Source organism: Squalius cephalus (assembly GCF_949319135.1).
Source record: "Squalius cephalus genome assembly, chromosome: 21".
Taxonomy (NCBI): Eukaryota; Metazoa; Chordata; class Actinopteri; order Cypriniformes; family Leuciscidae; genus Squalius; species Squalius cephalus.
Genome location: NC_137142.1, coordinates 18971227 through 18998213, shown reverse-complemented (window position 1 = coordinate 18998213; position 26987 = coordinate 18971227). Strand labels below are relative to the sequence as shown.

Here is a 26987-nt window from a genome sequence, read left to right as displayed (position 1 = left end):
TCTACGAACTTAAACCGTAACACCTTAACAGTCTACTGATACTCTAATGAGAGTTAGTTGATATGTAGCTGCAAAGTTACTTAGTTGAATGTCTGAAGTGGACTATATCGCAATAAAGTGTTACCAAAACTATTTGATAGTTATAAAATAATTTATTTAAATAATATAAGAATTCATACAAAGCATTCTTGAAAACAGGTTGTGGCCAATTTAACTGTAGTTGCAAAATACTATGGGGGTCCCAGAGGACTGAACCAGTGGAACACTATAAAATTAAAATTGTAATATTTGTGATCAATATTATTTTTATAAATATTAATAAATTAGTATTATTTTATAGAGCATAATGATTGTTTTTTTGCTATTATTTTATAATACAATCTACATTATTATACAAAGGCATAATAATAATAATAATAAATCTAAATAATTGTATTGAATAATACCATCACGACTGTACCTGAACACTGAAGAAAAACATTTACTGTTAACCATTTAAAACACGTGCACTATTGCCAGCTTTGTACATTTGTGTTGGTTTTTCTTTTCAGGACAAACACATCTCACACACGCTTTAGAGTTTTGCCAGCAGCTTTTCTCTAAGACATAAAAGCCCACTCTGGGGTGGAAGAGTTCTCATTACAGCTATGGCAAACAGAGATTTGTGTCAGACTGTGACACTGAAAAGAGAGCAGAGGTTTTAGACTGATGTGTTTATTTTCAGTGGGCTGTATTATGAGGGCAGTTTAGCAGAACAGCTGAAAATCCAATGTCTGGAAAAATTCAAAGGCAATCACACACATAATGTGTTCAGTAAAAACCCGTTATCACAGCTCATGGCAATTCTCTTCCTGTTTTCCTCTGGAGTATAATGGTGGGGGGTTGGCAGAGGAGAGAGACAGTTAGAGAGAGAACCAAAACCGACAGAATAAAAGATGTATTAAAATGTGTAGAAAATTAGAAAGGAAGGCTGCTGAATTTAATGGTGTACCTGCTGTGGAAATAACACAGAGCACAGTGTGTTGTCCAACTTCCTTTTAAAGGAAACAGAGATACATCTAAGCAGTTTACAGCAGGACAGGTCCTTCCTTTTTATCATTGACATCTCTCTCGCTGTTGTTCTCATGCAGGGATGGGTGTCAGACTTGCCAATAGCTTGAAATTATAATGAAATTAAAAAAGGTAATTTTAACTAATTTTTCCCTATTCTTCTAGATTTTATTTTTGACACATGCATTTTTAAATTCTTGCTAGACTTTTTTAATTCATAAACTAACATATATAAACTATTGCTGGAGTGTCTTCCCAGTGATTTATTTATTTTTGCCAAATGGTTGCTTTGAAAATCCCAGTGTCTGATTACGTAAATATTTCAGATTTTGTCCTTTTATGCGATATTGTCATGTCTAAATAATCAGATAAAATGTGGAAATCATATTACTTTTTGAGAACATGGGGTGAATTTCATTACTTTCACTGCAAGATGTTGCCAGTTTTTGCTATGCAACAAGACATACAAATGTTTCTTCATATTTTATTTTTAATGAAATACCTTTAAGGAAATTGCTATTTAAATTTGTACATTTCTTGCAATTGTGTAAATTCTTCACAAGAGGCTATTTCTGCCATAGTTTAACCTATTTGAATTACAACACACGCATATTCAAAAGGTAGTCTACTGCATAACCAGAATTACTTTGTTGATAGACAATTTTTCATTATTAATTATGTGAGGAAGAATAGATGTAGAGCTATACGTACACACGTAACCGTATATGTCGTCTACTAGCGCCGCCCTTTAGGCCGCATTGCCCAACTGCAGCATCAGCAAAAGCGATGATGGATAACGGGTCCGTTGCTTTATCACTACACAAACCCTCTACCCACCCCTCAAGCACCTCTCCAACCGTTTTGATTTAGAGGTATGCGATAATAAAAACAGAAAAGGCTGTTTTTATTTAAATGTTTGCCATGTGGAAAAAAATCCCAGGCTTCTAAGCCCAAACACAAGCTGCTAACGCTAGCCGCGCTAACCAGTTAATAGCCGCTTCTCCTCGCCTCTCTTATTTATCTGCTGTGTTTGGAGGAAACCAAGACGATATTATAATGTAATATGATATAAGAGCTGTGTGTTTAGTTATTGTAATGGTCTATAAACCAGTTGTCAGGGCGATGTATGCCTCTTGTTGTCATAGCTGCAGTGTTAGCATGTGAACAGATCACAGGATACAAATCAACATGACTGCATTAAAAACCTAAATCTGAGGATTATAACCACAAATCAAAGGATAAAAGCACATAATTCAGAGGATAAACGTCGCTGGTTTGATGCTGATTGACTCTGGATCACCTCCTGGCTATTTTGCTCGTGCAACATCAACAAACAGGTAAACTGGGAATCAAGTGGGGGAAAAAATACACAGATGCTTTGAGCTTATTGTTAAGAAAAAAAAGACACCATAGTTGAATACAGTAAAACATAATAATAATAATAATAACTATATCAACATAATTCCCCAGTTGATTAACTACACAATTATTTATATTTGAAGTTGAAATATTTTAATTCTAAATCTGCTTTTTAATATTATGTTAAATGTTTAAATATGCAAATGATGCATTATTCAATTAAATATTCATGAATTTGCTATTGGAAAAGGCCAGCTTCAAAATTTCATGTTTTTAATTGCGTTGACATATTAGTTAAAGATGATACAGATGGGATTTTATCTCTTTTTATCACTTCATAAATACTGTCAGCAGAAAAAAAAACATATTTTTAGGAGTTAAATGTTACGATATATGAACAAACCCACCTGTAAAACCTTCAGAATATTGATGGTAATACAACTGAAATGTGTGGTGCTGAAGTGGAGATTTCTGGCTCAGTCCAGGAGAAAAAAAAATCATTTTATGTATTGTAAATTAAGTCTACAGACGCAAGTAGATAAAGTGTAATAAAAGAAACATGTAAAAGTGTATTTTGTTTGTTTTCTTTCCACTAATCTCAAGACATATTATGGAACCAAAATAGCCCAAAATTACAATATTAATCAGTGCAAATCAAAAAACAATGTCTTTTGCCTGCAGTGTCTTGCCTTATATATCAAACAGAAGAGTTTAAGATTGATTATTGCTTTTGTTTTCATAATAACCTGCTCTTTTCCATCTATGTCCTATGAAAAATGAGTGTATATTGTAATATTGTGTGTTTCCACAGTGACTCACTGTCAGCGGGGCATGTGTGTATGTTCCAGAGCAGCTGGGGGGAGATGACCGAGTCTGTCCCTCCCGCGCTGCGTTCATCATGGGGCCTGATGTGCCCCTGCTCAACGACTACAAGCAGGAGTTCTTCTGGAAGCGTTTCCCTCAGACTATCTTAGGGGGGCCGAGGCTGAAACTCGGTTACTGCGCCCCACCATACATCTATGTGCACCAGCTGGTGTTATTCCTGACACCATGGCTGTTGGGAGGCATCGGGACCCTCCTGTACCAGTTGAGGGTGCTGGATGAAGCCTGTGCGGGCGTTGTTTCGGGTGTGTTCATGCTAGGTGTGGGTGCCACCCTTCAGGGACTGGCACGGTGTATGGCACGCAGGACCGGATTGGTACAACGGTTGCCTGCTGCCAGTAACATCCTTGCAGACGAGGAAGAGGTGGAGTTTACTCACTGCGTGGCCCCTGAAACGGTACGATTTGTAGTGCCTGGAAAGAGGTTTGTGGGTAATATAGTTTTGCACACCTTTTTTGCCGGCGCACTCTGTGGGTTGTCCACATGGTACCTGCTGCCGGACAGACTGAGCAGCCTGTATGGGCACCCGGGTGCAGGACTGGGAGCTGTCGTGCCTTTGTTTGCCCTGAGCTGGGTGACTGTTTGTATCGGGGAGTATTCGCTCATCGTCAACACGGCTACAGAAACAGCAACGTTTCAGCCGCAGGACACGTATGAGATCACGCCGCTCAACAGACCGCTCTACATACTCGCTTTCATCGCCGTGGACCTGGCTCTAAGGTACAAATCCAACAATTCACCACTACTCTCTGACAGCGTGTAGGTCAATGATAAATAAGTCTGTCCACGTTAAAAAAATTTGTTTGAAAATTTTTTTTTTTTTTTTTACACTACTGTTTAGAAGTTTGGGGTTAATAAGATTTATTTTTATTGTTTTTAAAAAAGAAATCTATTATGCTCACCAAGGCTGGAAAATGTAACTGGAATAATGTAAAATGTAATATATCCCTGTGATGGCAAAGCTGAATTTTCAGCATCATTACTTCAGTCTGCAGTGTCACATGATCCTTTAGAAATCATTCTAATATGCTGATTTGGTGATCAATTTTTTGAAAACAATTGTGCTTCTTAATACTTTTGGGGAAACCATGATACTTTTTTTTTTAATCAGGATTCTATGATGAATAGAAAGAACAGTATTTATTTTAAAATAGAGGGGTAAACGTACCTATTAAGCTCACCAAAATCTACATTGAGACATTTTTAGTGCACAAGATATTGGTTTTAGTACAAGAAGTTATTTTAAAATAAAATATTAATCTCTCACACTATAATATTTCATTTTATTTTAAATGACAAAAGTATTTCAATTAAGATGTACATCATTAAATATAAAAAGTCTGGCTGTGCTTAATGGGTACGTTTTGTACCCTTTAAGCACACCCCTGTTCCCAATAAGCTCACAACAAGTTTTATTAAAAATTCTTGTTTATTTTAAACAACCTTTTTAAGGAATAATTGAAAAAAGTTTTATTTGAAGGTACAGAGTCAATCACAAAAAAACAGAACACTAAAATCAAGCAACAAGGCATTCAATTTGATCAGGTAGCCTATCCTATTCATAGTGACGTGTCATTCAAACTCATCTAGACTAGTCCACGTTCAGCTATGTAACACATATTGAAAAATCAAATAACAAAACAAACCAATGTGCTCCTTAAAGGGATACTCCACTTTTTTTGGAAATAGGCTCATTTTACAACTCCCCCAGAGTTAAACAGTTGAGTTTTACCGCTTTCGAATCCATTCAGCCGATCTCCGGGTCTGGCGGTACCACTTTTAGCATAGCTTAGCATAATGAATTGAACCGGACAAGACCATTAGCATCTCTCTCAAAAAAATGACCAAAGAGTTTCGATATTTTTCCTATTTAAAACTTGACTCTTCTGTAGTTACATCGTGTAATAAGACCGACGGAAAATGTAAAGTTGCAATTTTCTAGGCTGATATGGCTAGGAACTATACTCTCAAAATCGCACCTTTTCATTTTCCGTCGGGCTTAGTACATGATGTAACTACAGAAGAGTCAAGTTTTAAATAGGAAAAATATCGAAACTCTTTGGTCATTTTTTTGAGCGAGATGCTAATGGTCTTGTCCGATTCAATGATCTATGCTAAGCTATGCTAAAAGTGGGACCCCCAGACCCGGAGATCGGCTGAATGGATTCGAAAACGGTAAAACTCAACTGTTTAACTCTGGGGGAGTTGTAAAATGAGCCTATTTCCAAAAAAAGTCGAGTATCCCTTTAACTCTCTGGGTCAGAGCTTTCCTGTCTACTCCAAACTTCTTGGACAGATACGACAGGTTTCTGATGGCTCCTTCTTTGTATGACATGCCTCTTTCATCTTTGGGCATACACTATAGTTTCGTCTAGCTTTTGTCATCTTAAGACTGTGAAAATAAGTTTATTAATCATTTTTTTGAAGATTAACATAGTGACAACCATCAGTTAATATTTAAATTCTGATTATTAAGTATTTACATAGACGTTTAATGTGGGTGAGCTTAAAGGGAGCACACACTGTGCTTAATTGGAGCAAAAACATTTTTTTTATTAATAAATATTAAATTAAATTTAAAGGAAAATATTTAGCTAAATTAATAATCTAGGTAATGTATTAAGTTTATACCAATTTTAATATGAACAACTAGTATTGACAATATCTATGAAATTATGCTTTTTCTAATTGATGTCACACTGAAGCTGTGTGATTGTCATAGTAGTGCACCCTTTAAGCTCACCTAACAATAATATGAATTCTTTAAAAATTACAGCAGTTTAAAACCACAGACTATCAATAAAATGTAAAATTATAATATTATGGATTTAAAAGTACAAGCCATTAATGCCTGTGAAGTAATATATTAGTGTAGCACACAATCTTATACAGCTAGTAAGCTAGCTATGTTCGTAGCATCTGGGCTATGTTGCTAAAACTATCTTTTAGATCTAACTGTAATTATTTCCCACATCCAGGTTCCAGGTTATAATATGCAAAAGTCTAAACATTAATCTCTTAATTTTGCAATAAGAAGATGTACTTCTTCAAAATAAAGGCTTAAACATATAAAAAATGCACATTTGAGGGGCTCCTCTCCTGGTGAAAGTTTTCAGACAGCTTTGAAAATAGCCGCCAGACAGTGTGAACACATGGACACACATATCTCAGTGTGCAATGGTCTGATTGGTTTAAAATTACAGGAGGTATATAGTAACAAACACATCAATTGGTTAATACATCAAATAGGATAATACATTGCTGTTTCTTTTTATAATCTGAGCTCCAAGATGGTAGTGTGCTTAATGGGTACTTGAGCTTAATAGGTACGTTTACCCGAAATCTTTTGTAACATTATAAATGTCTTCACTGTCACTTTTGATTACTTTAATGCATCCTTGCTAAATAAAAGTATGCATTCCTTTAAAAAAAAGCCTTACTGTCCCCAACCTTTTGAGTGTTATCAAAAATGTTTTCCTAAGAAATAATTTGCCAAACTACTTATGAAGGCTTTTTCCTTCATGATCTTTCTGCCCCCCAAAAAATATTAAAGGGGTCATGAACTGCATTTAAAAAAGATATATATTTATAATGTTTCCTGAGACGCACTTATTAATTATATAACGCACTATATGATATTAAAAAAGTATAATAAATAAAAGGCCATTGGAAGCTCTGTTTGAAGGGGCGTGTCTGCTGTGAGAGTTAAATGTAAACGGCCACTGCTATGATTGGCTAACATCTTTGCATATGAAATAAGTGTTACATTTGGAACTCTCTCGAAATCTTTTACTTTCTTTTTTTTACTATTACAGTTGTCGAGATTAACTAATCATGAAAAGTGTTTATTATAGCATTATATTTAGATCTACTGACGTGGGATGAAAGGTTGCAGCGATGAGCATTGCCATTGACAGACATGTCTGTTGTCTATAGATGCAACTTAATTTCTGCACTCTCACAAATGCTTTCATCATAACTAGCGCAAACACAATGTAAATAAGAGATTCATTGTGCATTGTAGACAGTATCATTGATTATAACGGGAGTTTTGGAGAGAGTCCAGAACTCATTCACTGATAAACTCCCACTGTGTGATTGACAGCTCCAGTGATTATAAAGTAAGGCTTCTTTGATTGCTCTCTGTATATAATTTAATCACAATTAAAAAAACAGATTATTTTCATGCTACTAAGAGAAACAATGTGAAGTTGACTGTTTAGTCACTGGCTTGATTTGCTGACGCATAAACAGCAACATACGATTTTGAGACAAAGAACGTCTGACCGTACATAAATCATTACATATCAGATTACATATCAGATATCACTGATCACAGGTTGGGCATTATAATTGACATGGTTACTTATATGTTGTGGCTTTAATGTTGTGTCCATATGATACAGTAAAAGTCTGTTTGCAAAGCTTGCGCCGAAATTGCAACTGATTTACCAAATTCTTAGTTCAAGAAATTCTTTGAATTCTTAGTTTATCAACACTTTAAAATAAATATTCTGAAATTAAAAACCTGCTCATCATAGAAGACATGTATGTCATTCATTGTATGTATGAATTAAAATTTTATTTAGTTTTTTAATAAATTTGTATTTGTATTTATTTATTTAGAGAAACAGGGACAGCGTACAATAAACATTAACCTCAAGGGGAGAGATGCATAGTACCAGGTTTTAGCTCAAGAGCTAATTTCCACCCGCAGTCCCTGGGCAGGCTGATGTTATAAAAAATTTAATTAATAGATTACAGACAAAAAAAAGTCTTATTTATTTATTTATTTATTTATTTTTTGAGACTGTTATGATTCAACCTAAACTTATAAGGACTGATAAACCTAATGTTTGAGTGTGAATGTAAAGGGTCAACTCCCAGATCTCATTCTCTCTCTTCTCTCAGGTTTTCAGGTTCTGGTGTGATGGAATTGCAAGTAGCAGCTCAGGTGCTTCACGTGTTGTTTGTGGCTCTGCCGGTGCTTTGGGCTTTGGGAATGCTCTCTCCGCTGGACGCTCTTCTGCTGTGGGCCATGGAACAGACCTTGGTGCACGGCCTGGGCGGGTCAGCCATGTCCACCAACATCAGGTGAGCACTGAACCCTTCTCTCACTGGTTCCTTGTCTTACATTACTAAACTTTAGACCAACTTCACACTCAAAGAATCTTTAAATAACTCGGTTCGGATCAGGTTAAGATAAATCTTTTTAGAGCATACTGTACTTCTTTTTATACTGCTCCTTTGTGGGTTAATAAAAAAAAAAAAGTAAGCATATGTAAGCTTAAGGTTGCCTACAATGATTGTATGAGGATTATATTAAAAAACTGAGGTGGAGCAGTACAAGTGATCTATTTTGTATGTCAAGAGTAAAAACCTTTATGGCTTATTGCATCACATTGTGTTGATTAGTTTGTTTATGATAAAACTGTGTTATCCAAATGGATGAAAATGTTATGTAATTCAAATACATAAATCTTACATTGAGCGCATGAAGTCTGGTCTACATTAGTGTGAAGAGCTACACACTTTGTTCAGACTCAAAAACTTTTGCTTTTCTTTTTTCCTTCAGGCTCTTGGTGATGTTTCTGTCATCCGTGTGTGTTGCCATCTGTACCTTCTTCATTCCCTCCTCATTGGGTGTGGTTCTGTTCACCGTCGCCATGGGTTACCTCCTCAGCCAGGACCTAACCCAGCTGCTGGTGCTCCTGAAGGGAACTTCTCCAACCTTGGGTCTGGGCTGGTGGGGGCTTCCTCTTTCCCTGCTGTTAATAATAGGAGCCTTGACTGAGGCTGGACTCCTTCATCAGCTGTATCTCATTGACCGAGGGAATCTAACGTTGGGTGTGAACTCTGTAGAGCACTGGGAGTCTTTTGTGGGACCTTCAAGCCCACAAGAGGTGATCGGCTGGCTCCTTATTGCTCTGTTTCTCATCACCCGTCTGCTGAGAGAGCTCCAGGGAGCTTGCGTGCTGGGAGGTGCCATGCTCAACCCACTCTACCCCAAACGGGTCATGACTGCCCAGGCTTTCAGGCGGAAGACTCGTGGTCTGCGTGTCGGAGGAATCATCCGGAGGATCTTATTGAACCTGGGTGAGGAGATATTTGCACTGTACCAACCAAACAATCCTTTGTATCTGTCATATATGTGCTTTCTGTTTGCCAGTATGGTCTGTTGGAGTGAGATGTTGTCTTCGCATTGATAACACATTAGAGCTGAGAGAATTGTGATCCTATTTTAAACAAAAAAATTGTGATTCTCATTTTATCCAGAATTGTGCAGCTCTAAAACACATAGCAATGCATGATATATTGATACAATATCAGGTATCTTGTTAGAATTATTTTTTTTTTTTTTTTTTTTTACATTTATTGCTGTTTGTCAGTATTGAGTATGTAATGGTAAATATGTATTGTGCATTCACATTTTCCTTATTTTAAAATTTAAATGCCATTTGCTATGATCTAACGTAAATCTTTAAAAATAATTTAAAGCTACACTGTGTAACTTTTTTAGTTGATTCTTAGCAAAAAACACTTAGTTCTTTCAAAAAATATATGTGCTCATTAATGTATATTTACTTCTATCAAGTAATAAAGTATTCTCTTAAGTTTATAATCTGCCATTGAAAGTACATACGGGTGAGGGGTTCGAATGCCGGTCGCCATGTTGCGCCTCCATCTTGAAACTACATTAGCCAAAGAGGGACATACCTGTAAATTCAAGCTTAGCCTTTTGCGTTTTTCACTCAGTGACACCGTGACGAATGCGAGGGGGAGATTACTCGCGAGCTCGCGAGTGCCGGCAGATTTGAAAGATAGTGTGTGTGTGTGTGTGTGTGTGTGTGTGTGTGTGTGTGTGTGCGTGCGTGCGTGCGTACTCACATTTGAAAGAGAGAATTAAAACGTCAACGCGACAGACAAATCAGCAAGACCATAGTCAATATTGGAGTAACTTTTCCCAGATGGAAAGAGCTCATGAGGAGAAAAGATTTTAAAACGGACGCCGAGGTTGCCTGCTTTCTTCTCGACAGGTAATTCAGCCTGTTGTAATTCATTTGTGTAAATTCGAAGTTTTATAGTTGCTTGTCTAACCATAGCATGGTTGTGCATAACGCCAGAACGACCTCTAGTATAACTTCATCCTCGCGTCAATGGTGAAAAAGTTTTGTTTACCTTGTAACATAAATCTGTGCTGTGACGGATCACAGGTGATGAATAGTTTTAAAGGCACAATTTTTTAAGCTATATATAAAAAAGGACACTGTAAATTTTAGTTATTTTTAATTGCTTTTACTTTGTACACATTGTAACGTTAGCCTAATCTGATTATGCTGGGATAGCCGATTCCAAGGGTGACGTTTACCTCCTGACATCTGTCCTGTAGTTTTATTCATTTTAGACGTATTGTTTATTATTGTCATGGACGAAGTCGATAACTGGAAGCCATGTTAATCTTGGAATAATACGGCCACCATAGGAGTTAAAACGCCCTCGGAATTGAGAGGAACAGAAACTAATATTCACTGGGTAGTCATATACAATTTCACCGCTAGATGGGGGTAAAAATCACACAGTGTAGCTTTAATAAAACTGTTTAGCAAGTCTCAAAGTGGATTTTTTTATTGTACATTGTAATGTTGTGATGCTTAAATGAATTTTAATTGATTTTAGTAATAGTATACTACAAAATAGTATAGAATTCATTATATATATAATATTTATATAATGTATATATGTTTATCTGTATGTTTATCAGTATTGATCAGAACTTTTATATTGGTGCATCGATTCAGTTTAGTTTTTATTGCTCTGTTTTTCATTTATTTAGACAGAATAGTATAGAATTCATAAAATATATTACAAATTATAATTATACATAATTTATATATTTCTATTAATTGCTTGCTAACACATAATAATGCCTTTATGTGTGTATTTTGATGTTAATGTTCATATTTGACTTTACAGTGAGTCCATTGGCTATGATTGCTTTCTTGTCAGTGGATGAATCTCTAGAGAAGCTGCACACGGCCTCTCTCGCCATTGGCTTTACGCGGGCATTCAGAATGGTAAGAGAGTTTATCAGTAAACCATCTTAATGCATTATGAGGACATGAACAGAACTATTTGCCCCTTAATCTTTGACCCCTGACTCATTTGGCTTTGTACGGTAGGTGTGGCAGAGCTCTGAGGCTGCTCTACTGCAAATGGTGCTGGTGGTGATCATCAGACTTGCAGGGGGGCACAGAGTCGCACGCTGGCATGAGTTGGGCACTACAGTGCAGCTGATTCTGGTGAGCCAAATGTAACTTGATGCCTTTACTGTAATTAAATTGCAGGGACGTTTGTGTAATAACCTTTTTCTTGCAGGTCTCCTTGGTTGTGAATCGTGTGTCACAGTTTGTGTGTAAGCTGAGTTTCGCTCTTACGGTGTTGATTACATCCTGGACGGAGAGTAAACAGCGCCGTCAGTCAGCGGGCACTTTGCTGGCACTCAACGCTGCTCTGTGCCCTCTTCTGCTGGCTGTTGTGGCTCTCTCTGCCCTTCTGTCTGCCCCTCTGCTTCCTCTCTTCACACTACCTGTGTTCCTGGTGGGATTCCCCAGGCCGCTCCGCTCGTGGCCAGGCACCCCAGGCACCGCCTGCCCTTGCCCAGATTCTGTTTATTACCAACAGCTCTGCAAAAGACTGGCATCGGCTCTCAGACCTGCACTCGCTAATGGCGCATTTGGTGAGTGACACCCGCTGAAAAACACGAGTATCCTGATCTCTATCATGTTGTAAAGATCAAAGTGCAGTCAAAAGTGACAGTTAATACATATTACATTGCTACAATGCAAAAAAAAAATCCTAAATACAAAAAACAAAAAGATTGTTTCCACAAAAAGATTGTGCAGCACAACTGTTTTCAACTTTGATAATAATAATAATAAAAAAAAGAAGTCAGCATATTAGAATGATTTCTGAAGGATCATGTGATACTGAAGACTGGAGTAATGATGCCGAAAATTCAGCTTTACCATCACAGGAACATATATATAATATTATGGTTTTCACAGTATTGTTGATCAAATAAATACAACCTTGGTGAGCATAAGAGACTTCTTTCAGAAAGATTTAAAAAATATTACTGACCCCAATCTTTTAAAACGGTAGTGTAAATGTAAATATTTTCTGTGAAAAAGCCCCCTAATTACATCAACTAAAACATTATTGTAGCAGATGAGCAAGTCACTGAATAATCATTTCAAAAAATGGATTTGGAAGTTGATAGCCTATATTGTTTGTTTTTATTATTGCTGTAGAGTACATGTTAAGGAACCTGATTAAATATTGTTAAAGCAATTTTTATTGAAATTTGCAGCCCTAATATTCATGCATCTGATTACAGGTTCCTGTACTCCGGGATCTCATTACCTCGGTCGCTTTCAGGGTCGACTTCTGTGGATCTCTGTTCTAGAGAGAGGCTACGGCTATTGCACTGTCAACATTAAGGTATACCTGCTTTCTTGCCTTTGCTCTGAAACAAATTCAATGCTTTATTTGGAGGTCTACATAACACAATTTTATGAATTCTCATTGGCTACCATGTTTCACCACAGGGACTGGAACTACAGGAAACATCATGCCACACAGTGGAGGCTCGGCGTGTGGATGAGGTTTTTGAAGGAGCGTTCGATCACGTGGAGCGGCCTGGCCAGTGTTTCCGACTATTGAACCCTCACTGGGGTAATGCTCTGACCCCTTGCTCTATGTTGCCCGTCAGGGTTTACTCTGACGCCCAGAACGTTCTAACAGGAATCATTGACTCGCCTGACCACCTGCGTCAGCTCAACTCTGACTTCCTTAAAACGCTTATCTGGATTTTATTGCGTTACTGTGTACAGGAATTGACACATGGTGCTCCGCAAACAAAAGGTCAGTCTCTACAGACCTCTGGACGCAAATCGCAAAGCTCCCAGCATGCCGTGCCCTCTGAGCCAGATCCGGCTGTGGTCACAGTTGCCATGGGGTCTCACGTACGCCCTGAATCCTCCTCATCCTGTCACTTGAGGGGGCAAGACAGCTCCAGCCTCTCATCCTTTGCTGAATGGTCAGATGAGGACGATCTCTTCGGTCCAGTCACCATGCGGCGACCAATGAGAATGATGGTACGGACAGATGAAGGGCAGACCGAGTTAGGGTTGGGAGTGTCTCTTCCAGGTTCTGTTGAAATCCACAGCCTGTATGAGAGCATGGCCCTTTCTTCTCTCCCTACCCTTAGACCTCTAGGTCTGGGTTTGGGACTCGGCCTGCCCATCGTAGATAAAGGGAAAGATAAAATCCCTGCACGCACTTCGACCACCGTCCCGAGTAACTCCCAGCCTCTCCACTTCACTAGCCCTCACTCAGAGCTCTTCTCTCTGCCCTCAGAGTGGCGGACCGCCCAGTTGGCTTCCTCCAAACTCCAGGTACTGCGACCCTGCTTCCCAGAGGCCTGGTTCTGCTTCTGTTTGTCCCAGCTGGTGGTGGAGAGCTTTGGGGAGGGAGAGTTTGAGCAGGTGACACTGGGTTTGCAGGAGGACCGTGCCCTGCGGGAGCTTTACACCCAGGTGGTGCTATCATGCTGTGTGGCGCTAGGGGCAGATGCTCAGATGTTCAGCCCCAATCTGCTGTTTAGGCTGTACTGCGGGGACGGCCCCTGGACCGAGGGACTTGAGTGGCTCCGAGCCAATAAAGAGCTGCATCAGCTCACGCTCAGGGCTTTCAGGTAACAGACAAGACTTTTTACATCAGAAAGGGGCCTTTTATCAGCTGCATTTCCTAAAATGTGACCGCTGTTGATTCATTCTGTGTGCAGGTACAGTGTAAAACTGTTGGTAGACCAGGCATCTCTTGGTCCGGTAGAGAGTCTGGATGAGCTCTACACAACTTTACAGGATTACCATAACAACTGGTTCATCGGCCTGGTAACAGACCACAGTTGGCAAGACAGTGTTGTACAGGAGAAGCCCTTCCTATTCTCTCTCGGACATGACCTCACCATGGTAAGCACCATATTTACTGGAATGTAACCATGGCTACCAAACATTAACTGTTAGACTGTGTCATAACCTGGTGTGATGCAATAAAAAAATCTCTTCTGAGTAAATTAGTCGTGTTTGTCAGAGCGTTTTGACGCTCTGTTGCTTCTTACTACTGTGAAATTGTGGTTGCTATGCCTGGCCTGGTGTGTTGGAATTCTGCTGAGTACAGACAAATTACTTATCGCGTCTGGTTAGGAGGACACAGTGTTATATTGATACTATATTGAACAATATATTTGTACAATATTACATATTTTGTTTATTTACCGTTATCAGTCAATATTAATTAATATTTAGATTAATTTATAATTTTAAATATAATGTAATATGTAATCTTGAAGTAAATCTAAAAATGAATGAAAGAAAATTCATACCATACATTTGTAATGTTGTGCTGCTTTAATAAATATATTTAGCATTTAAAACAAGTGATTTTAGTTTAAAAAATGTTGTGGAATTTAACATCAGCCATTTATTGGTCAAAACATGAAAATAATTTTCAGTGTGTCGGTATTGACTAGAAGTTTAATATTAGTCTCACCCTGCTCTTCATACATGGTAATTTTCTACAAATTTAATTTCTTAATAAAAAGTTTCCATATGATCATTTACAGATGTGGTATACATTTTCTGTTTTTTCACAGGGGGCGTATACGAGCCGTGTGTTGTCTCTGCAGGAGAATCTGGTCCAGGTGGGAGTTTTGAATGAGGAGGGTGTGAGGGGCCAGTGGGCCAACCTGTCATGGGAGCTACTGTATGCCACGAATGACGACGAGGAGCGCTACAGCATTCAGGCCCATCCTGTGATGCTGAGGAACCTGACCGTTCAAGCAGCTGACCCACCTCTGGGATACCCTATCTACTCATCTCCGCCCATCCACTTACGCTGCTTATGATCACTACCTGCCCCACCTTTCATTTGTGCCAGCACACACACTGATGCCACCTTCACATGAATTTCATAAAGTCTGCACACAGTGAGTTATTTTATTGAACGTATGAAGCTTTTGAAATTGCTACTGTTGTAGTGACATTTGGCTTCTGAAAGAAATGCATGAATTGGTGAACGTCAGCAGAATGAAGTAAATGGGATCTGTTTGACGATCAGCAAAATCCTCTCCACACATAATAAAACTGTAAACTCATTCAGACAGAGCCCAGATTTATTATTTTTTCTGGGAAGTGTACTCTATTTTATCAACAATGGACCTCTGGATGAATCTCACCTCACGCTGAGCTTCCATTTAACTTTTTTCCCCCCATTTTATTTTTTATTTTTCCGCTTTCTTGTTAAGCATCCTTCAAGAGCCTCGAAAAAAGAAAGAAGAGAAACAGGAAAACCGTTGCCCTTTTAAATAGCCTGTTTGTCAAATCTCAAGGATGTGCCTTGGTCACTATTTTCAGTGGTTATGAATGTTTTTTTTGTTTTTTTTTATGTGACCATCTTGTGTTATAAATATCAAGGTAAATTGGCTCTTGCACCTTTGTTCATCCTACTTGGGCTCAGTCTTTGTATGGTTGTGTAATTGAATGTATAGAAAAAAAATACAGATGTTTTATATAAATCATTTACTATCAGTTTTGTTCACACAAACTTGAAATGTTACAATATTAATTCCTATTTATAACATTTTAATACAGAAAACACAAAGAATACATAAATCAGCTTTTTATTTTAATAAAGTGCCATTAGTCTTTATTTATACAGCAAGCAAAATGTAAGGTGTTTTCATATTTAATGACATATTGAAATAGTCTGACACTCTTCAGAAAGTTCTGGACTTCCCGGGTCTTTCTGCAAAGGAATGCACAAATCCCTGATTCTTGAAATAAGATTTTCAAGTTGTCTTGACCTTTGGCTTGCTGAAGTATGCGGCATCTGCATCCTAGGAAAGAGAAGATGATTCCCAAAAGATATTATTGTAATTGTAGTGATTAAACCAGTTCAGGGATCTGTTTTCAGCAAGCTCCCAGTACTCACCAGCCCGGCTTTGAAGTTCTGCACACGTTTTCTGCCTAGAAGTTTAGTTGTGTACCAGGCCAGAGTGGGAGTGTACTGCCACAAATAGCAGAAGAGTAGAAAGGGCTGCTCAGCAATCCACATCTCTTTCACATGGTTGGCCAGACCGACCAGAGTGAGGTGAACACAGCGCTCTGTAGACATCTTATGTGTCTGATCACCAGCTGTTGCCACAGGCTACAGACAAAAACAAGTAGCCTACTTTTTAGTTCAGCAAATGCAAAACACACTAGGTATTAGGTTTGCTACGATAGTCGGTGTTACACGGTGTTCAGTCGCAACACCGGTTTCATCACTTGTTTTTTTTTTCCGTTTAAAGCGTTAAAAATATTGAACGCAGTACCTGTTTTTTCTGTCACCCATTGACTAGCCTTATATGATCACGCTCTTATTAATGCAAATACTTTTAAACCATTCAAGCGCGACAAGACATAAAGAGACTGCGCTGTCTGTCAATGTCCTGCCTACATGTGACACACACACGCGTCATTATCGAGTTCTCTTTCGGGCTTGAACGAACCATAACACACACAAATTATGCCAAAATGTCCGTTTTGTCGAGTGTCCTCATAAGAATGAATGAGTAAAATAAAGTCTTAAATAGACGTAAAGATTTGTGAGAAAATGGGACGCGTGTCAGATCCACATCATTTGCAGCTGGTCTTAAAGTGTCACAAAGGTAGAGTGGGGGTTCAATCTTCAGCTGGCTGGCAGGAGCCGCCACTGGCATGTCACGTGACCTGCCACTCTACCTTTGTAGAGCGTCACCTATGTGACGTTTCCTGATGGATCGAGGTTGTTCCTTAACTTCATTTTATACGTGCAATTCACACGAGATAAGCGTGTGCGAGACTGCTGCGAGTAGGCTATGCTCTTAGAGCTATTAATGTCATGAAAAATACATAGAGGACACTGACAACGCGCTGACAGACAGGAACAAGCAGGTAACGCTTGATATGAAACAAAAGCCGTTTCTCAATACCAAGTACGCAAAGTTCGGACTTGAGTCCTTGGTAGTTCGGACTGACAAGTTCGACTCAGGAGAACGAACTCCCGAGGACGGGAGGACACAAGTCCGATAATTCTTCAAATGGAACAGCGGCGTACTTGATAGCGTCACTCATGCAGCTCGCTCTGGCTACTCCGGTTATCTCTTTAGGCTACAAATAAAACGAAATATGTTATAAACCACCACTTTGCCTCTTTTCATTTTCATTTAAAAAAAAATCTTTAACATAATGGCCACACAAATGTGGTTCAGGAAACGCAATTGATTATCTTCACTGCATATTTACAACACGAAATATAAAGCACAACCCTGACTCTTTTTGTTTTCATTTTAAAAATATGATGAATAAAAAACATTATAATATTGATCATTAAAACGAATATTTAGCAAAAAGAGACAGGGTTGTGTCATATATGTATATACAGTGAAGAGAATAGGCAACATGCAGACTATAATAAAATATTGTATAGGCTATGTTTTAAATATATAAAATAAAATGACATAACCTTTTTTGTTAAATGTCAGTTTTAATGATCAATAATAGCCATTCTAAAAGTATAAGTAGCCTAAAAGGTATAAGAAGCTATACAACAATAAAGCCAACGATTCAGTCAAACATAAGTCAGCTCTCGCTAAAACGTTAAATTTAAATAGACTAACGTTAAATAAAGCTATGAAACTTCACTTTGCTCTCAGCTAAAACGTTTTGCCAGGGAACAAATTATACATTAATGAGACAAATAAAATAAATAAATCGCCTGTTGGATATACACAAGACGATTTATATCTCATGTTAGTTAAACCACTAGACTAGACATCCGAGCCACCGGCAAGTCAGCAGCACTAGCCGAGAGAGGCTGTTCTCGGCGGGGTACGAGCGCCGAGCGTCCGATTGCCTGGTTCTCAAAACTCCGAAAACGTCAGATCAAATTTTCAAATAGGCGCTATCTTTATAAATAAACCAAAGATTTGAGCTTTTAACAACTACATTCTCGCCTGAAATACTCTTAAAACTACATTTTGTGACACAATTATAGCAGTATTTTTAAATTACGCGGGGTTTCTCCTCTGCTATTGACGCTTGCTGGTTGGTGTGAGATGCATTCTGGGATACCTGGCTGTCTGAAGTCCGCACAAGTCACCTCTCGATGCATCCTCGGTAAAAGGGGCGGATCAAGAACACATCCGGGGATTCGAACTGGACTTGGCTAGATGTGAACTTTGAATTGGAACAGTACTAGGGCAGCGACTGATGACGTTTCACAAGTCCACAAGAACACAAGTACAGACAAGTTCGCATATTGAGAAACGGCTAAAGTCTCAACTTTCAAATTTGGTCCAAAAAAAATAGACCTACTGTTTTGTGGCTCTTTAATGTGTCGTGACAGATTGCTTCAGTTAAAGCTGCTCGAGAACCGATCATCTCCTCCATAGTTAATTTATAGCATCAAATAAACACGAATGAACATCAGAAGGACTATGTTTTAACCACGGAAAGACGCCAGTACACACTTACTCAAATTCAAATCCACCGACGTTAATGTTCTAACTCTCCTGACTGCTTTGTCGGACAAAGACATTATGACTGGTCAGATGGCCTGTCAATCAAACTCCGCTGATTTAAAACGGAAAGTAAAATGCAAACTGCCGCACCAGCTTTTTATAGGCTAAGCGATGTAAAAAATAAAATAAAAAATTGTTCACAAGTCGATTAACCGGCGGGAGAATTTTATCACCGTTACATCTCTACTAGGTATTTTGATCTAATGATAACTTAATTTTGCGTAGTGCTGATCAGTGCCATTTCAGTATATTTATATACCAATATACCATGGTCTGTCTGAATACGCGACTCTGATTGGCTGAAAGGTGTGCAATAAAAGCGGGATAATCCATGGCTAGCTGTGCATTAAACGATCTTAATGCACTTCGTGGAGGCACCCAACCACCCTCCTACTTATGTTGGGCGGTTCTTTGACTCCTCGTTGTGGATTATCCCTTAGGCAGCTCATCCCTTATCCCTTATATATTTTAATATGCTTTTATTTTTATCATTTCATTTTTTGTATTTTTTTTTTCTCGTCGGTTTTTATTCAATTTTTATTTCAGTTTTAGTTTTATTTCAGTAAGTTACCAACCAAGGCAACATTTTTTTTTTTCAGATTTATTTCACTTAACAAAAAACAACACCACTTGTGCAGTTACCTTGCCCAGCTCCTCTGTGATTGCGTTCTGAACGATGCTTGATACTACAGGTCCGGGGCAGATGGTACTGATCGTGATGTTTGGAGAATCAGCGAGTTCTGTTCTCAGAGAGTTAAAGAAACCCTGCAGAAACACAACAAATCAGGAGCTTTTTCTATCTTTTATGACCGTTTTCCTTTACCAGACAATGTTGCATAAGGGTAGGCAGATTCTCTGGGAATTCTGTCCACTATTTGCTCTCACCTGCACCGCATGCTTGCTGGCAGCATACCCCGTTGCCAGGGGCACCCCTACAAAGCCTGCAACGCTGCTGACGGTTGCTATGATACCACTACCACGGCGGATCATGTGGGGCAGCACCTGCTTAGTGATAGATACGGTGCCAAGGTAGTTGAGCTCCATAAGTGCCTGGTACACATCCACATCAGCCTCTATGCACAGCGAACGCTGGGTCCGGCCTCCATTATTTATCAACACGTCTATCTGAAAATGCAGATACAGACATGCAAACATTTAAGGGGGAATATTCCTACTTAATATCACTGACCATTAAGGCATTTTATTGCTTGATGCTCATATAAGGTAGAGTATAAAGAACTAAAATTCATGAGGATAAATGATGCCATGCTATGCAATTATTTACTGTACTCTACAAACTTGTCTCGGCAAACATTTAGGTTTGCAAGTTTTAATGTCATGTAATGTAGGAACATTAGCTAACCGATGTATTTTATTAGCTTAAAAAGTTAATGTTGATCATTAAGTGTGTACATCTCCCGGGGTGCTTTTATATTAATGCAACAATATTTTCACAATTTCAAACTTTCCAAGTTGCACGTCTCGTTTCAAGTCATGTTCTATTGAGGGGTTTTTCAATCTTTTAGATGCCACGGATCCCCAAATATGATCATCCCTGTGTGAGAGACTCCATCCTAAAATTTATAAGGCATCTGTCTTTTATAAACACCCAATTTATACACAGAAACATTTATATAACGGTATTAATCTAAAATTAGTTTCAGTTAAATTATTATATTATACTCACTGTAGTAATGTGTTGTTATATGTGTTATTTTATTTATTCTATTTAATAGATTAATAACAAAATTTTTATTTTAATCACATTTTTATTTATTTAGATCTAATTTATTTTAATCTTTAATTTTAAGATTTAAATGATTATTATTATTTATTTTATTTTACAGTTTTTCTCTAGACTTTTCCACGGACCCCCTTTCACTCCCTTGTGGACCCCTGGGGGTCCCCGGACCCCAGTTTGAAAACCCCTGTACTATTGTATTGTTCCAAGTATGAATGTAGCCAGTGCATCATTAATATTCCTAAATATGATCTAATATTATGGTTAGTTAATATTTAATATTATAGTTAGTTAATAGTTCATATTCTTTAGGTAGGAAAATTCAATCAAACTCAATATTATGAAAATGTCAAAATTAACACTTTATTTCAATGTCAGTACCATAACTGAAATATAAATTCAGAAGAAAAAATAAAATAAAAACACTACAAAGATTGAATAAGAAAAACAGATGGCATTTACATCACCAAAGTGCTTCTGAACTGCAGCAGTTTTTTCTTGATGTGATGCACGGTCCAACAAATCGAGTGGAAGAACAAGAATATCGCCATCCTTTAGAGAAGAGCGCTCTAACAAGAAAATAAATTTCTGGTCAGTAGGTCACGTTGTGAATGCTTTTAGTACAAAACTAGTCAGATATTGCCAGCAAAGATACTTGTATACACATTCAGGGCTCTACACTCTACAGCTCTGAAGGACGGACATGAATTGTAGTGTACTTAACTGACCTGCGAGGGTTTTTTTGTGTTTTGTGTCTCAAACGTTTCTTGGGACTGTTCATACCTAAGCAAATGCGCTTCACCCTCTCCAGCTCATTCTCCCTGCGGGCAGACAGCACCAGCCGAGCACCGAGCGCAGCGAGCTGAAGGGATAACTCCTCCCCGATGCCACTGGAGGCTCCGGTAATCCACACCACTTTGCCTCGAAACTTTGACTCTATGAAATGAAAACAAACAACAATGTATCTATAGACATTTGAAAACGTATTAATTATAATTAAGTAATTAAAAACCGTGAATAAAGCCGGTATAGTAATGGAAGGAATGCAAGAACAGAGTGGGTATACTTAATTAGTAAATGGGACTGTCTTAGAAAAAGGTGCTTTTTCGTGTTTTTAGAGTGAAAAACATTTTTGTAAGGTTTTAAACATTATATTGGATAAATGTTTAAGTAATACAGGTTTTTTTTTTTTTTTTTCAATCGCTAGTCACTTTTTAAAAACTCATTGCACAGTGAGCACAACATCAGTCTATGTGGGCTAAACTGTGAATCATTCATCATCATTACTTTGGCATGAAATGCATTCAATAACTACTTTCAAATGACATGAATTCTTTTCTCACACAAACGCCAACAAATCTCGATGTACCTACAAGGCCAATTTGCACATTACATACTCTTTTCAAAACTGTTAAACAAATAAGGAATAAGACAGCGGTTTGCTACATTTTGAAATACCATATTGTCTAAAAAATTAAATGCTATCAAAACATTTAAATTTAGCTGAACACCGCAGGTGTTAGTCTTTCATTTTGATTACCATATACAAAATTTGTATTGAAATGTGTTTGGTGGTTTTATTGCATTTTGAATGTGAAATTAACTGTTGTGTCAAGATGAAAGTTGGTAAGGAGAACTGTGTAAAGAGTTTTGAAAAAGTGACCTAACTTAAGTATTGAGAAATTTGTCCTAGCAATTGCCAATTGTAAAAAGAAAACTGTAATAAAATGCATTGCACAATATCAAGCTCATAGGTTCTTATTAACTTGGGTGATAGTTCTATACAATTTGATATTAAAAACAGGCCTGTGTGATACTACAAAGTGCTTAGAATGAGAATTGCTAATGCAGCTATCCACTTATGCACATTGTAATGCAGCTTATATATATATATATATATATATATATATATATATATATATATATATATATATATATATATATATATACCAGTGCTGTCCAATCAATGAATCGTGATTAATCGCATCAAACATAAAAGTTTGTGTTTATATAGCCTAATATGTGTGCATATATATGCATACTTACATGTGTATATGTTTGTGTGTGTGTGTGGTTCAGACAAAATGTAATTTTTTGGTCCCCATGAGGAAAACTGCTTATAATTCATAAGTGATGTTTTTGAAAATGTAAAAATGCAGAAAGGTTTCTGTAATGGGTAGGTTTAGGGGTAGGGGGATAGTGTAAGGGGGCAGAATATACAGTTTGTACAGTATACAAATCATTGTGTCTATGGAAAGTCCACAATAAACATGAAAACAACAACGTGTGTGTGTGTGTAAACCCTGAGATCACCACTGATCACCAGGAAAATGGATTCATAAAGATACTAAATGATTTTTGGGGGGGAAATGTAAAATGTTTTCTGTGATGGGTAGGTTTAGGGGTAGGGTTAGGGAATAGAAAATACAGTTTGTACAGTATATAAATATTTACGCCTATATGGAGAGTCTCCACTTAGCGATACCGTGTGTGTGTGTTAGGTAAAAGTTGGCATCAGACTTTCGTTAACACTTTTTTAAAAGTTAATACTTTGCTATTACTGTACTTGTCACATATTTCGACAGTGACATCCACACAATGTGCAGCAATGTCCAGTTGCAGCAATGTGTCTCGACTCTCATTTGACTTTGTTGCTTTAACTTATAGCATGAAGATAGATCTACACAGTAGTGCATTTACCCTGAAAATGCATTTCAATGTAGGCTATACATTTTTTTTTTTTTTTAACTGCCAACAAATTTCTAAGCGAGGTTCTTCATTACCTGGCGTGCTGCCGAACCTCTCCGCCCATAATAAAGTCAGATCAGCGTCGGCGAAGATAAAGCGTATAAACTGCGTAAGTAAATAAACTGCGATTACAGCGAGAATCACACAAAGCCAGCATATATCCATGATTTCTGCACAAGAACCGAGAAACTTGACAAAATCCAGCTATTTCACAGAGTAGCGTCTGAAAGCACTGGTGAATCTTGCGCATGCTAAGCGCAAGCGCTTCCGTGTGTGTTACAACATAACAGATCTATTCGAAGTTCGAATCAACACTGCGGAATTCTGCTCAGCGCTCACGAGCACCACGACCCGGCAGAACCTATACGTTTCAAAGCCTTCCGGGTTAATCTTCTTAATGGACCATATCAGAGAATGTCTAATATGGCTCTGACCATATTTAAACAGCTCCACGTTAAATTTAAAATTTGCCTGTCTGTCTGTCAATGTCATGCAAATGATTATGTCGAAATGGACGATAGATAGATAGATAGATAGATAGATAGATAGATAGATAGATAGATAGATAGATAGATAGATAGATAGATAGATGGATAGATGGATATATAGATAGACAGACAGAAAAAGATAGATATATAGACAGATACAGAAAGAAAGACAGACAGACAAGACAGACAGAGATAGACAGACAGATAGAGATAGACATACATACATACAGACAGAAAGATATATAGACAGATAGAGAAAGACAGACAGATGGATATATAGATAGACAGACAGATAGATAGACATACAGATAGAAAGATAGATACTGTAGACAGACAGATATATATATATATTAGTGGTGGGCCGTTATCGGCGTTAACGCGCTGCGTTAACGCGAGACTCTTATCGCGCGATAAAAAAAATATCGCCGTTAATCTATTCCCCAAGTTGGGTTGGGAGATGGCTCTACACAAGCTATGATGACGCAATCTACCCGCGGCCGCGAGGTAAACCCGGCTGCAACGCATATTCGTCGTCATCTTAAGTAAACACGGCTGAAAGTGAAAGCTGCAACATCCATTATTTGGACTTGGTTCGGATTTAAGCCGTCCGACAAACAGCAGCAAACTATAGACAGAGTGTGTGGGGTAACGGTTCGGTAAGTTAACACACGACTAATCCGTTCACCTCAAATTCAAAACGAAACATGATATCACTGAATACCAGAGCGCGCGTATTATTCTCATTCCAATATATCTTAGTGGTGTAACGTTAACACATAATCTCTGTCTACGCCCGATTTTAAGAATAGTTGTTGTGTTTCTTTTTAACTGAAAAGACATCAGTTAGACAATATTATAACTTTAAATTTGGGGTTTCATAAGCTCAAAGGTATAATAAACATTAGACCTACTTAAGTCTCTGCAGCTAGTGTACTTAAATTTTATTTATCTGCAAAATTATGTTGTATACTTACAGTTTTGCACAATATATGTTCTCAAAACTACATACACCCTTTAAAAAAAATACATTTAGCAGTTGTTTAGCAGGGTCTGTGTAACCTGTTCTGAAATGGTTTTATTATAATATATATCGTTATCGCAAGAGGCTGCAATGTATATCACAATATGGATTTTAGGCCATATCGCCCATCCCTAATTGATAGCCTATAGTAGTTGATAATAACATAGGCCTATGTTGCCTACGGACGGGTAACAGTACAGTAGTAACCTTTACAGTCTATGAGTAGAACAGCTTTCTCAAGCAGTTTGTGATGCATTTTGGAAACAGGAGATGAGCCCCTGGTCTAATGCGCCACCTGGCTTGAGAAACCCGTTCTCAAAGACTTACTTTTATAGTCATTATTTGGGTAGCACACATATTCTGAATGCCTTCGGCAGAATTCAAATGAGCCATTTTAATCTAGATTAATCTAGATTAATTTCAAAATTAATCTAGATTAATCTAGATTAAAAAAATTAATCTATGCCCACCTCTAATATATATATATATATATATATATATATATATATATATATATAGACAGATAGAAAGGCAGATACTGTAGATAAAAAGACAGAGACAGAGATGGATAGATAGACAGATAGATATAGCCTAGACAGACAGACAGAGACAGACAGATGGATAGACAGACAGATAGAAAGACAGATCTATCACTGTCCATAAAAAGTAATAGTAAATAATATCTAAATATGCGATTTTAGTGTATTTCTGTTATTATCAAAAATAATCAATTATATATAGGCCTATGTTTTATTTGTTAAATCAAATGTCTGATTAATTGTATTAATAACAATGTTTTTAGACATTATTTTATTCATCAGGTATTATAAATAATTGCATTAAGCTGTGTGCATTCAGGGCTTAAGAAACCTTTTAAAAACAGCTTTCTGTTCAGTCTCAGAGTTAAAAATGACCAGGGCTTGACAGATGAAAGATGCAGGACTGATGACAGGGTGCATAGTGGTAAAAAAAAATGATGTAGGCTACAGAGGAACTGATGAATGAAGGACTGAGGAGGGAAGGATGCAGTGGTGATGACAGAATGATGTACAGGTTGAGGGATGTTACAGATGGAGGGATGATGATGATGATGTCATTCTTTTAAGTGCGCAGCCCTACTGAATCCACATCCGGGTCCTGTGCTGCTGCTGGCGTGCAGAGATTCGGTCCCGAACACAGCGGACCAAAACAGCGGTCAAACCCGACCCTTTACACCTTCTAATTACATTCAGGACGCAGAATAAATGGGAATGATGCATCCCTGGTTTAAACAGATAAGGGTGATCCTCTCGTTCACAGACTGAATGCAGAGCAAAACAATCCGCCAGCCTCTCTCTCTCTCTCTCTCACCACCGACGCGCTCCGTTTATATCTCTATCTTTCTTTTCGTCCTTTTCTTTTATCTGGCTTTTACCTCTTCCACTACAGAACTCGCCAGGACTTATTTTTAGTGGGTAAGTATCTGCGCTCTTGTAATATACCTATGTGAATGACAGAGCTAGCCTGTTAGCATGTGCGCTAAGGGAGTAGGCGGGTGTTGTGTGAGCTCAGTGGGCTGACCTGCTGCATGTAGCCGTCGCATGGTGCATTGAGGGCCTCAGGTCTGACAACCCAAGCCCGAGGCTTCACAAGGCCCTCTCGGTAGCATTTAGCCCGTCCTACCCCAAACATTACCAGTGAGAACCTGCCAGATCCTTAATTCATTCTTTTTCCCGATTACACGCACTAACCTATTTAACGTCGTCGAATCATTACAATCAAACTGAATTAACCCAAACGTCTGTGTTAGCATGAAGCTATAGTGCTACTATGCTCGCGACACCATGACGTAATGCGGAATAGAGAGGCGCGTGAACATGCGGCAGGTCTGCACGCGCAGACTTTCAGTTCAGTTGCAACAGTGCAAAGAACAAGGGCGAATAACATTGATTTCCCATATCTGATTGTAAAACGTGAACGTAATCTAGCAGTAAATCCACTCTGCAGTTAGATCGGATTTACAGAGTGTGTACCTGTCAAACAGTGTTCAAGGCT

The 26987-nt window shown here is 38.1% G+C and overlaps 3 protein-coding genes across 8 annotated transcripts in view; 2 read left to right on the top strand and 1 right to left on the bottom strand.

Moving 5' to 3' along the window:
* The first annotated feature begins 1811 nt into the window (after positions 1–1811).
* Positions 1812–16040, top strand: pcnx4 (pecanex 4). Of its 3 annotated transcripts, none has more exons than XM_079854667.1 (11): positions 1812–2387; positions 3263–4011; positions 8203–8385; positions 8867–9387; positions 11266–11366; positions 11472–11591; positions 11668–12028; positions 12689–12792; positions 12900–14047; positions 14138–14324; positions 15008–16040. In XM_079854667.1, the coding sequence occupies exons 2-11, from the start codon at positions 3308–3310 to the stop codon at positions 15257–15259; spliced, it is 3681 nt and encodes a 1226-aa protein (XP_079710793.1). In that variant the 5' UTR covers positions 1812–2387; positions 3263–3307; the 3' UTR covers positions 15260–16040. The 3 variants fall into 3 exon arrangements, with proteins under 3 accessions (XP_079710793.1, XP_079710792.1, XP_079710791.1); XM_079854666.1 differs by having other exon boundaries at positions 3258–4011; XM_079854665.1 differs by having other exon boundaries at positions 3221–4011.
* On the bottom strand, positions 15626–26778 carry dhrs7 (dehydrogenase/reductase (SDR family) member 7). Of its 2 annotated transcripts, none has more exons than XM_079854676.1 (7): positions 26514–26778; positions 21480–21632; positions 21159–21265; positions 19841–20080; positions 19598–19720; positions 16345–16560; positions 15626–16249 (listed from the first exon to the last, which is right to left on the bottom strand). In XM_079854676.1, the coding sequence occupies exons 1-7, from the start codon at positions 26533–26535 to the stop codon at positions 16202–16204; spliced, it is 909 nt and encodes a 302-aa protein (XP_079710802.1). In that variant the 5' UTR covers positions 26536–26778; the 3' UTR covers positions 15626–16201. The 2 variants fall into 2 exon arrangements, with proteins under 2 accessions (XP_079710802.1, XP_079710801.1); XM_079854675.1 differs by lacking the exon at positions 26514–26778 and adding an exon at positions 23480–23921.
* Positions 25894–26987, top strand: part of ppm1aa (protein phosphatase, Mg2+/Mn2+ dependent, 1Aa) — a 32383-nt gene continuing 31289 nt past the window's right edge. Inside the window, exon 1 of one of the 3 annotated variants that reach the window (XM_079854672.1) lies at positions 25894–26407. The gene's annotated coding sequence lies outside the window, so the exon portion shown is untranslated. The remainder of the gene's footprint in view (positions 26408–26987) is intronic. The other 2 variants (XM_079854674.1, XM_079854673.1) reach the window with 2 other exon arrangements.

Bases quoted from the DNA above. Each gene is read 5' to 3' on its own strand.
- pcnx4 (XM_079854667.1), top strand. From the start codon at position 3,308: ATGGGGCCTGATGTGCCCCTGCTCAACGACTACAAGCAGGAGTTCTTC. The intron at 12,029-12,688 runs GTGAGTGACACC...ATCTGATTACAG, and splicing joins ACTCGCTAATGGCGCATTTG to GTTCCTGTACTCCGGGATCT. The intron at 12,793-12,899 runs GTATACCTGCTT...GTTTCACCACAG, and splicing joins ATTGCACTGTCAACATTAAG to GGACTGGAACTACAGGAAAC.
- dhrs7 (XM_079854675.1), bottom strand. From the start codon at position 23,609: ATGGATATATGCTGGCTTTGTGTGATTCTCGCTGTAATCGCAGTTTAT. The intron at 19,721-19,840 runs GTGAGAGCAAAT...GTGTTTCTGCAG, and splicing joins CCAGCAAGCATGCGGTGCAG to GGTTTCTTTAACTCTCTGAG. The intron at 16,561-19,597 runs GTAACTGCACAA...TTTTGTCTGTAG, and splicing joins TCACAGAGGAGCTGGGCAAG to CCTGTGGCAACAGCTGGTGA.